The sequence below is a fragment of the Ptychodera flava genome, chromosome 20 (assembly GCF_041260155.1).
Source record: "Ptychodera flava strain L36383 chromosome 20, AS_Pfla_20210202, whole genome shotgun sequence".
Taxonomy (NCBI): Eukaryota; Metazoa; Hemichordata; class Enteropneusta; family Ptychoderidae; genus Ptychodera; species Ptychodera flava.
Window position 1 is genome coordinate 20,280,849 of NC_091947.1, and position 13,075 is coordinate 20,293,923.

Consider the following 13,075-nt stretch of genomic DNA (forward strand, 5'->3'; position numbering starts at 1 on the left):
ATATAGAGAATTGCCCTTTTTGATATGTTTAGGTAAAAATTGGTAGAATTTGAGATAAGCAGTGACAGTAATTTGTAATATAAATTTTGGGGTATAGGGTAAGGTTTGGTCATATTTTATAAAAGCTATGGAAGATATTGCATATTAAAATATGTCATCTAAAAGAAGAATAAAATCCCTTTCCAATGTTAGCCCACAAGCTAGGTTATGTAAAAAAAATTAGCTCAGCAGATGACTTACAACAAGACAGGTTAAACGAAAATGCATGCGGGTTGGCAATACTGTAATTTTGCGGTACCCTTCAAAATATGACCGGTAGACCTATAGCATCCCAATATTTTTCCTATCAAAAGTCTATTTCACATTTTGACATGTCCTTGTAGCAAATAAACAGATGTCATACAAAGCGTTGCCTTTTTTGTTATGCCAAGGTAAAAAATTGGTAGAATTTCAGATTTTTGGGGTATTGGGTAAGTTTTGGTCCCATTTCATAAAAAATCAATAGAAGATATTGCATATTACATATGTCATTTTAAAGAGGAATTAATTTCCATTCTAATGATATCCGACAAGTCAGATTACGTTAAAAAAACTTAGCAGATGACTTACAAGTACTACAAGAAAAAAGCACATGGATAGCAAAATGGTTATTTTGCGGTACCGTTCAAAAGTTGACCATAACAGCTATTGCATCCCTATATTTTTTCTGTCAAAATTCTATTTCGTATTCTAGGGATCCCAAGGCTTCTAAAAAGATAGGTTTGTTATCCTAGGGGTGCAAGTAGACCCCTCTGACCCATGGCCTAACATATCTTGACTGCTTACGTAGCGTCATCCTTTTATAGGATCTAATACCGTGCATTTTATGCATAAGAATTGTGTTTTTTGCCTGTATTTACACGTTCAACAAGTCAGGTGGTGAAGAAAATTTTGGAGAATTTTCAAATAACTCTTTTCACAGTTTCTTATTGAAATTATTCAACCTAAAGTTACCCAACGACTTATTTAGTTGACATTTACTAGGTGAGAAATACCTGTCTGGCAGCCATTTTGAAAAAATTGGTTGCCATGGCAACGCTTTGGTTGATTTTCAGTGGCTCGGTATCTGAATTTGTTAAGCACATATTAAGACACATCTGAGCCAAGTTTGGTGCTTTTATCACAAAATGCACAATGGGTTTGCCATGCCGCACCACTAATAGTCCATTTCATACAAGACTGACATTTTATACCTTAAAGCAACAATCACATGTAAATTAAAGGTTGATTATCAAATATGCAAGGTTTATTGCATGTTATTTTATCAGCCCAATGTTCTGACTCCTCGCCTGGATGCACACAGTATTCAGTTTTCCACAAGAGAGTGAAGTCCAGGGTTGAAGAACCAGGGAAATAGATCAATTTCCAGAATGCAAGCGTGAAATGCATCCATCAATGCATGATTAACCAACCTCTGGGCAAAGTCTGCGCACACTTAAATTGCTGACAGCGTTTTGCTTTTACTGGGAAGCAGATTCTGTACATCACGTTCAACATAAAACCATGCTGGATTGGGAAAACTTGCTGGCTTAATTATTGAAAGCTTGGTAGTTTACAGAATTCACATGTATGCAAGGTTTCTAAAGCAATCACAAAGCATAGGGCCAATGTCCCTGAAGCTACTATAGACATGGATACAAAATTAACTTTTTCCTGACTGTATGAAATTATCTCACTAGGGTCATCCATCCTAGGGGTCTGTATACCAAATATTAAAGCTGTCTGACCAGTGGTTTTGAAAAAACAAGGGACCTAACAGTCGAAAGAGCTCTGTGTATGTAGAGAATAACTTTTTGTGACACATGTGTTGATGATGAAAGTGGATATCTTTGATAGCTCATTTCAGGATGGCCTGACCAAAAATGCACAATTAGCTGCAAGATACAAAATTGGAGATTTCATCACAATTTCAATACATTACATTAAGGTAAACCCTAGGAACCTGTATTCCAAATATCAAAGCTATCAGATGAGTAACATTTGAGAAACAAAGATTTTGACCAAAAATGGCAAAAATTAACCCAGAAATACAAAAATTGAAGATTTCATCAAATTTAAATATATATCACACAAAGACGACCCTAGGAACCTGTATACCAAATATCAAAGGTATCAGACAAGTAGTTTTTGAGAAACAAATTTTTTGACCGAAAACGGCCGAAAAGTTGCGCCAAAAAAAACAAAATTGCAGATTTCATCATAATTTCAATATATCATATTTAGTTCCTCTGTAGGAGTCTGTATATCAAATATGAAAGCTATCAGATGAGTACTTTTTGAGAAATAATATTTTTGACTATAAATGACAAAAATTGCCCGAAAATACAACATTGAAGATTTCATCAAAATTTGAATATATCATATTTTGATCATCCCTATGAACCTGTATGCCAACTATCAAAGCTTTCAACAACCGGTTTTGATGAAATAAATTTTTGACCAAAAATGACAAAAAATTCCTTAAAACTACAGATTTGCATATTTCATCACAATTTGAACAAATCTAAGTTGGCTTATCCCTAGGGACCTGTATACCAAATATCAAAGCTGTCTGACCAGCGGTTGTATAGAAGATTGTTTACCAAAAATGCCTGTTTTTGTGCTAATTTGCATATTTTCAAAAATATCAAAAAGTATAAAAGATAGTTTCTCGTAATCATATTTGCATCTACACGACAAATATCATATCTGTAAGTCTACTGCGGTTCTCAAGATATTTGAGTAGACAGACATCTTCACAAACATACATACATACACACAGACTGATGCCGGACGGATACCCATCCCAATAGCTTCTATAGACTATAGTCTATTGTAGCTAAAAAATCTGCAGATAGTTTTACTCTACAATTGTTCACATTTGACCAGTGAGAGGTAGTTCGTATGTAAGCAACGTTGATTTTTCTGTGGAGAAACTATAAGCAGAACTGAAAAACATGCTATACTACATGAATAGGATTTTCATGTTGCTAATTCTAGCTCTCTCTTGATTTTGACCAGCTGATAAATCTTCCCTCAGAAAATCGGATGAAGTAAATAACTATGAGGATGAAATAGACTTTGAGATATGCAAATAACGGGTAAATAAAAACATGACATACACTAAAGATGACAGAACTTTTTAACTTCACGTTTCCACCTCACCAAATAAGTCTACGAATGCTTGGAAAAGTCACGCAAACCACTTGTGTGTAAAATATTCCACTGTTTCAGTTATAGACACCCACTATCTATGAATGTTTTACTTGAATAGGGGTTATTTCCTGATACCCCACGGGCAGAATCTGCACATACTTTAAGTAATTATTTCATGCAAGAACAAGCAAAATAAATCTGGCTCATTCTGCAGTCAGGTCCCTGACTTAAAGAAATCAAATTTTGTGAAGCTACCTGAAATATTACTGGTAATGTTACCCAGGATTTGATTGGCAGCGAATCAATCACAACTGGTACAATCAGACAAGTGTTTCAACTTCATTACACGCTGGAGTCATTACATTCCCCCTCCAACACGAGACATACGGAAGTAATATCTACTGCAGGGGTGGGTAAATTGTCTTTCCTGCCATTTACAATATTTATCACATTACAAGGATACTAGTATCTCAGAAGCAATCTACTTGTCTTTGTGAGATGGATATTACAACTGGATCAGTTGGTTTCATAGTTTGGACAAGCAAGACCTCGGCATATCTGCTCAGATTACTCAACTCATCTATGTAAGTCATGCGTTCATGATTGACTGACTATAGAGTACACCAATCACACACCATGTATAAATCTAATAGCATTTGGGCAACCATATGTACACACCAAATTTTGAAAGGCATGCCAAACTGCACACTTCGTGCTCTATGTCACCCACTGGTACTGATTTGTCACTCACGATTTCGCAAATTGTGATGTCTAGCGGACAACTCATAATATACCAATAAAACAGCTGAGGCCGTTGCGGTTGCTAAATTTCCACTGATTACCTCTATTTCTGGGTTTTCGTACTCAAGTCTCAGCGTCTTCATTGCCGTGATGAGTGCCTGAATGGCTCTGCGGATGTTGTAATACACCTGCGACTGGAATTTGATTCTTTCACAGTCAGGGTAGCCATCTCCGTACAAAATCCGTAACTGTTTGCTGAAGGTACTCTTGCCAGATCCTGCAGATCCTGTAAAAAAAGGAAAGGATAATTATTAAATTTCTTGTGGCATATGAAGATTTAATATTTTGGATAAATGTTTTCCTGCGATAAAACTCACCATACATCAGCCCAGAATCAGCATAACCATCCTCTGACTTTGATTGATTGTCAGTTTGAATTGTACAGTGTAATTTTATCTTTCAACTTTGGAGAAAAAAATTTACAAAATAAACAAAAAACATTTGCTCAGGGCCTATAAATGAAAGTTTGATTATCTACAAGCAAAGGTCATGGCCACAATTTTTCAAAATTTCAATGGACATAAAAAGCGTTTCTGTTCAATTTTAACCTTGATACTTTGATGGTAATAGATATTCTATATGAATCAATATGGAATGTTTGGGCCTCCTAAATTAAATGTCGGAATTGGGGATACTTTATTGTCCTCTGTTCATTCTACCCAGCTGTGCAAGCAACAAACTTTTTGACCAAAAGTCAGCTTTATTTGTTCCGGTTGACGATCAGGAAGTTTTTATATGTCTGGCAAGTCATCTCTGTGTTGCTTTATGTGAGCACAGTATGACAAAAGTGAAGAACTGCAGGTGTAAGATCCTCAACATTTAGTACGTACAACATCTCCTCTTTACATTTGTGGGTCTTTGTGATTCTGAGAATTCATGAAACCTCCAGGAAAGAACGTTTCCTAGTGTTTTTTTTACATTCACAACAGTAACAGTATACAAGGAACTATGCCGACATACGCTCTGCCTGCGGCGTAACGACACAGAGAATGTCACTGGATGATGGTGTACGTTTGTTGCAGGTGTAGAATTACTATCAAAATATTGATGAATTTCACATCCTACACTTTTCATATTTATAGAGAGTTCCGAGTCCTCATGTGCTGATGGAAGAGAATCTTATAGCCGCAGGTCAGTATTGGTTAATTCAGTTTTCTATTATCTTTTATTCTCTGGATAATGCTCTCCACTGAAGTGCATACCCCTTGAAGGCAGTGATACAGAGCATCTGCAGAGGTAATTGGCTGCCTCCACGTTAGCATCTTTTTTCACACGCAATAGCACAATCCAAAAATTTGAAATCAGTGAGAAAACAAAATTGAACAGCTTCATGAGAGTCATCTGGAAACAAAAGGTATACTACTAGGAAGCTCTGCACTTGACTTTGAAGACATGTCAAGCAGCTGATTATCAATACCAGTATTTATTGTCTTGAAACTTTTTCAATGCTAGAATCCTCTTCACATGTCTTACACTTTCTCAAGTAGTGAATGTTATGGTCTTCAGTATATTAAAATCTGAAATTAGAATAATGCTATAGCGTTTACATTTATAAGAGGTCAACCAAAGATGAATGTTGAAACCAACTTCTAGCTTATAAATAGTGATGTAAATGGCAATGTGGAAGAACGTAAAGAGTATCAACATATGCATTAAAATGATACTCCTTTGAGACTTTAAATTGTCCTTAGAAAACCTATAGAAGTGGTTCTTTGTGATTACACATTTATAGAGGCATGTTTGGGTGAAACCACAAAAATCATGTCACCAATGAGCTGTGGTGAAGAACTCAAAATTTCTCAGGATTCAATCTCTTTGATACATACTACCGCATATGGATGTTGAGTGGTACATCTGTGACTACCATCAGCACTATTACATTTCTCTGTTGCACTTACGTTTGGAAAATAATGTCGAGTCATGTTATAGAGTCATTAAAAATGCAAGAGATTCACATAAGCTTTGATTAAAGTCGGCTTTAAAGGAATTTTCACAGACACACAGTCGCCAGTCTGAAAACAGTTTGTAGTTCAACTAGACAACTCTGGTAATCTCTCTTTTCGGATGACTACTAACCTCTAGGAAAATTGCGTTGGACAAGGTTTACATGTTCACTGAAAGATACTGAATTGTTGGTGAATTGATAGGTAAATTGGATAAAGTTTTGTAATTACTGCATGTCTAAAGCACAATCTTTAAGTCCATTACAAATATTTTATTTTACCGTTGAGCACTTCCTGTCTCCAAGAACTGGCTAAAATAATGTACATACATGATATCATGATAAATTATGCATACATCAGACATGGAAGGACTAACCTTTGCTTTGAAGTTTAATTTTTAACTAGTTGACAAATTACATGCACGACTTGTGTCCACATAACTATATGCATGCTAAAAGGCCTTGCAGTTCAGCTAAATAATAGTTTGCGCATTGAAAATGAAAGACTTAAAACTTTTACCCAAACTTTCCTCCATCAAACTTTTAACCATTCTCTTTCAAATCAAGAATAAAACTCGGGGGTCACTGTGCAAATTTTGGCACTAGAGCAACAATTTCAAAAATTTGAAATTCAAAATGGCTGCCATCCTTGTGTTACTGCCATAAGGGAAAATAAAATTCCCAATTTTCACAGAACTCTATGCCAGTATATCATGTATGGGGGTTATGCTGGAAACAAAATGTCACATATCCCATAAAAATTAAGTACATAATCTAACCATCCATTTGCAAGTCACACTAGACCCAAAGAAAGACACTATCCCGGTAAGGGGAAATCTCGATACATGTTCATTATAAAATTTGTAGGTATGATTACCATATTCTTCTGAAAAAGTTCACCATACCCTCCTTTGCATTTTTCCAAATTATTCAACATTTGAGATATCTTCTTTAGAAAAGAGATATGAAAACTTGTCACTTACACGAAGTGTGTATTTTAGCCTCAAAAATAAACTCTATTTGCACTTTTTCATGTCAAAATTCATGTCAAGGAATTCAAATGTTGACATTTTAAAACTCTTGCAAATGTAGGACAAAGCCTCCCAAGTTTCTTCATAAATGAGAAAATAGTACTTGAGACAATCGTATCAAAATACCGGTACTTGTAAGTCATCTTCCGATCGGGGAAGTACCTCCCTATTGGGACCTTGCCCCCTCCCCCACTTTGATCAAGCATGTCTTGCTGTCCATGACAATTTTACATTCCATGGTTGACAGACTGCTAGTCACATTCTATCTATAGAACCATGCAAATCATTAGTGGTGACTCACAAGGACATCACAGTCACATAGCCATAGGAATATGACATTTATACCTGACATTCAGCTTCATTGCAACTGAATGACTACAATCAAAAGACCTTCAAAGGCTCACACATCTCAAAAGATCTGTCCATGCTCATCACAGTCACGTATCCCAATATGGAAGTCATACATACTGCACAACACAGTAGTACTCCAAGATGCTAATTTCAAACTTTACCATTTTCAAGAAACGGTTTTATGCCCTACTGTTGAAACTTCTGCTGCCACACAATGTATTCTGACATTCAGATGACCATGAATTTCACACTCAAGAAGGACATGGATCCCGATTCATTCCGTTGAGTCTCATTGAAAACAAGTAGTAGAGACTTAAGGTAGAACGCACCTCGGGGACAGACATTCGGACTCTCAGACTTTTACAATTCTCCTCTGATATACCACATGTGGGGGTTCATTTTAAAGCTCTTGGTGAAAGGAAACTTTTCATCGGCTTAGTTTTTCGAAATTCGAAAATTTTTTTTTTCTCCATAGAGTTAACACGGGGGTGGCGGCCATTTTGAATTTCTAATATTGGTAAATCTTGGGTAATTTGTTTCTCTAGTACCAAAATTTGCACGGTGACCCCCTATTTTTATTCTTGATTTTGAAAGAGAATGATTGAAAGATTCCTTTAGGAAAGTTAAAGCAAAAGTTTAAGTCTTTCACTTTCGAGGTGCATACTACCGTAAGTGCACATACAGCTTTGTCAGAAAAGATCTAAAAGGTAGAATGCAAATTAGATATTACCAATGTGGTCAAAATCGTTAATGCAATTGCAAATGGCTACAGCTGATCAATCTTTTTTGTGTAGGTTTTGCGATGATCATTTTCATCACATTGACAAGTTGTAAAATACTGACAGGAATTAATAGCATGTGAAATTTAGGATCTGAACTCAGTCTTGCTGTAACCTTTACTGTGACTTTTTGCTGTTACTGATACTGACAAAAATTGTGCAAATGCTTGACTCATGCAGCTGTGTTTATAGCGGTGTAATAAGAGTACCTGCTAAAAGCCAGTCATCCCTGAGTAATATGTCTTAGCAAATTCTACAACTTCTGAATAAAGGTTCAGTAACACATACAGCTGAAATTTTGTTTGATCATCAGAGACTCTCTTTTGAACTTATCACCACAAAAGTGGAAGATTCAAGTGTTAGAATTTATCTGTCATAACGTTAGCATCCGAGAAAATAAGTCATTTGTGCTGTTAATTCACATGGTGAAAAACTTCTTGGACACTGAAACATCAACTATTATTTTTATCATGCATTCAAAGTCTGGTAGTTTCTACAATGAAACTGGAAATGTCTACCTTAGTGGGAATAGTACTCCATTTAATGACAAAGTTGCTGATGCATGTTCAAATACTTTGATCTTCTCTTTCTGTTTGCATGAGCAAACATTAGTTCACCCAACATCTGTTTCGAGACACACACACAAACTCCACAATTTAGGAGGCAATGATCAACAGATGATACCTTTTAAGGTTCATGAGAAGTTTTATGCACAGTATTTTGTTACAAGATTAAAATATATATACCTACATAGCAGATGAACTAAGAAACATCAGAACTCTAGCAGAATCAACATTATTGAACAAACCAAATATCAAGTTCTCTCCTGTCCAGAAGGTATTGTAAAGATTTTGGAATACCTATGTACAGTTTGGAAACCTTTCAGAACAGAATATCTATTCACACAGCAGTGGTGAATTAGCTGGTGTAGAATAACATATCAAATTCAGGAAAGATTCACTGTAAAGCAAGAAAAAGTGTTTACACTGGTTGAACATTCATGATAAGGCAGAGGAAACAGCTTTGATGTCATTCTCACACCAAACAATCTCATGACCAAGAAGAAAGGTGACAAACTATGAAAATGTAAGATATATGACCGTCAATCAGGAAGCCTTTCCTTTTGGGAAGAATATTCCTAAATCATGAATGTACATGTATCTGCATATAAAGAGTACGCAGGAGTTTGGCTGACCACATCCATGTATTTGTGTACATCCTGCCCACAATAATTCCTGTCAATTGGTAGGCTTATTGCTACATGTCAACTTTACTATCTACTGGAGATGCCTGATGGCTCACGATGTACCACAACAGATGACATTAAGTTTTATATTATTACATGTTTTCGGTACTCAGTCCCCCAAAAATAAACAAAAACAAAAAATAAATAAAAAATATATATATTTTTTATGCAAAAGCCAGCTTTTGAAGTCAGTTGAATGTTTTACTTTTCTTCTTCCTCAAGTAAAATTAACATCTGTACAGTAATCTCATAACTTTAATTAAGCTCCAATCTGACATATTTGCAAAGAAATTTTCAAGAAGAAGCCCACACTTTAATTCACTAATAAACAACACTTGATATTAAGTATCAAGTACACCTTGAGCTAATATGTATCTTCACATTTGTGCAAATTTGAAACCCACTAAATTATTAGTTTTGAGCACTTGTCATTGGAAAATTTTCTGACAGAACTGAGTAAGACAAAAGGTCTTTGTTCCGTATTTGGTTTGAGATGATGATACATGTAGTTTCCTCTGGAGTCAAAACAGATTGGAAAGTGATATCTTAGTGTGTAGCCTGTTAAGAGACCTAGCTGTAATCTTTGACTTCAATTATTCTATCTGTTACTGCATCATACCATACCAAGTCCCAGAACAACGAGTCAATTTGGATAGTTCAAAGTTGAACATGCATATCGCATTTAAAATGCACCTTAAACCATTAAATTACAGATAATTCTGCAAGAATCGTTTTGAGATTATCATTGATTTGTTTGCTGAATATGGATCTGGTAAGTGAAGCTCTCCTGTTGCTGACAGCAAAAAGATGCAATAGGTACACCTAGGAAAAAACTTCCACACTCAAATTACGTGTAGCTTCAATTACCGACAGTAATAATCATTATAGATTATTGAAAGCTAGATCATTTAGCCATCACTAACATCAAATTTCAATAAACTGGAGGGTCACTTCTGTGCTTGCGTTGGATTTATATCTAATGAAGTCACTCCACAGTAAGGCATATTCACTAATTACCTTAGGCCGTTGAGTTTCCAGACAATCTGGCTGGATGGATTCAATATACTTGCATGACAATTTGAAATTATTTGTCAGAGAATTCAGACTAGAGTTCATTAAAACGTGTGTGTGTATCAAATGTTTGCCTAAACATGTAGTGGAATATTCTTGCCCCTGGGCAGAACTGTTTTGATTTCCCAAGATTAGAGTTGCAATGCCACATAGCTTTTACGATATTGTTTTTTTGTTAACTTGTACCGGTACTATCATTTCTGTTATATGTCACAATACCCCATTTAAATATCAGGCATTAGAGTACGAGCAAGCTGTCCCTTGACAAGATATAAAGTATCAAATAAAATAATGCCTAAGAGGGATATTTAGCTGGAATGTACAGTATAAATTTTCACTCAATCAATTTTTGAAATTGTTTAGAGTATTTTAAGTTTGTAGGCTTTTAAGTTTGTAGTTTGTTAAAGTCCAGAAAGAACAGAAAAGTCCTGATTCTTCATCTCTATACATGTACATTAGGAAATTTTAAACTTGGCGAGATTGTAATTGTTAAATTATTTGCGTTTGTTAAATATTTCTACTAAAGTACATTGTATATGATGTTTCTATAATTTTGACTGAAAACTATTATAAAATTCAGATACTTGGTATTTGTGTTCAGACATTCATTGCTTGCTTAGAATTTTTCGACAAGCAACAGGGACCCAGTGAACTCTGTCGGAGAACTTGAGTTGAACTTGATTTAGTTTTTACTAAGTTCATTGTTGGATAGGTAAGGGATGGAGATTTTCGGATTAGGGTTGTAATGGCAATCTTATATTGAACCTAACTGGTTTGTGACAGTCAATGACTACTTTGTTTTTGTACCCACTGTTCTTAATATTTCCAATTTCCCCCTCCAATTTAATAGATGATCTTTTAACGTTGACATGAAGCATTAGCAAGAAGGTAAAAGTTTGGGCTACAGATAAAATTTGCACACTGACGGGAAAACTTCAACAGCGAGTGAAAATAGACAAAAAGTCAAAAAGGTGTCATCTGAATTAATAGTATCTTCCATGGATCAACATTCACTATTTACTATGGTGAGGTCATTGCCCACCATTTTTACATAATGTACTATTCATCCTTTAAATGCCAAAGTCATTTTTTGCCGCCTTTATAAAATATAATGCAGACAATTTTTTTCAGATTTTATCCAAAATTTTGATCAAAACCAGTAGCCAATGAAAAAGAATGTTCATTTGATCAAAACTTGTCAAGTAATTACGAAAAAACTGTGAAAATTTTTAAATTTTGCACTAAATTTTTAGTGGGAAAATTTACAGCTCTGAAAGGGTTAATCACAAACCATTGTCCAAGAGGCAACACATCAGTACTACCATAGTTCGATGATCAGTATTGAAATATCACAGAGTTTCATTATCATCCAATAGACATTCTGCAGCCAATTACTTGCCAATGAAAAAACTTCCAGGATATGTAATACAGTATAATCCCAATAGCTCAATAATCAATACCCACACACATGAGAATATAATACAGCTAAGAGCTCTTTTCAACCTATTCAAACTTCCACATATTATATTCACATAAAAATTACTCTATCATACGTACAGCATGTAACACTGACAACAATGAATTTTTAATTTACAGCTACAGAAAATGGAAACTGTTGGAAATCTACTATATGACAAGAAACAGAGATTGAATAACTGCTGTGATTTGTTCCCCTTAAGGGATCATAATAGATATCTGCAAAAAGTGAGTTTAAACTGGGACAGCTTAATCAAAAGATTGGCAGCAAAGTATGACATGAAGTAAATTATCCCTCTTCTGTTGTGACAAGGATTTTCCTGATGGTCAATTCGATGGCCCTGTGCAAGAGGGGTGTAAAGTCACTTTTTGAACAAACTGAGTAAAGGAGTAAGCCTCTAAATCCAAAATTAAATTTGTTTGTAGTTAATGGTTTTATGGGTAAAGGGTAATGTCATAGAGAATTTTATGTAAATTGAAAAATTTGGAGTTTCGTCTGTCTTCCACTAGCATTTTAAGCAAACAAGAACGTACCTCAACATGGGTTACGTCCTTTATGGTGTGTAACTCATCATATGTTAAGTCCCTAAAGTAGAGGTTGATTTTCTGTTTTTGATGAAATATTCAGGAATAACATCCTCATCATACGATGTTTTACATTTTGATGTTTTTACAGGTGTAAGTATTGAGTTATGCCCCCAGTGCACTGACTTTCTCATGCAAAATGGTCGTAATTCAAGTTATGTCCCTATGGCAACATTTTACTCAAAATTTTCATAAAAGATGCATTTCACATTCCTAAACAAAAATATATTCAGATATTCAGAAACTCAATTTTGACCAAAACATGAATTATGTAACTCATGCACTGGGCCATAGAATTGTTCTGTATTACACCTGCTATGTTTCTAGGTTGGTATGCTAGTTTCACAATTCTGTGGTTGACTTTGTTGTGTCTCTCAACTATTTAAAGTTGTATTGTTTTGATTTAACCAATTAATTCCCTAGGCAGCCAATCCTGAAGATACCCACATAGTAAAATACTATGATGGTTGGATTTTGAAGGCGTACTGATGAAGTCACGGAACATCTTTGCTTGCAAGCTTGTAAATATCAATTGTTAGGTCATGAATGACACACAGCCTTGCCACAAGGCCTTGATTCACAAATTATTAGCACAAGTAAAACTCTCTAATTTCAAACA

General features: G+C 35.1%; 1 protein-coding gene across 2 annotated transcripts in view; it reads right to left on the reverse strand.

Moving 5' to 3' along the window:
- LOC139120274 (guanine nucleotide-binding protein subunit alpha-14-like) overlaps positions 1 to 13,075 on the reverse strand; it is a 128,927-nt gene that overhangs the window by 54,301 nt on the left and 61,551 nt on the right. For both annotated transcript variants that reach the window (XM_070684556.1, XM_070684557.1), the window contains exon 4: positions 4,017 to 4,201. In XM_070684556.1, coding sequence (XP_070540657.1) covers positions 4,017 to 4,201 — 185 coding nt within the window. The remainder of the gene's footprint in view (positions 1 to 4,016; positions 4,202 to 13,075) is intronic.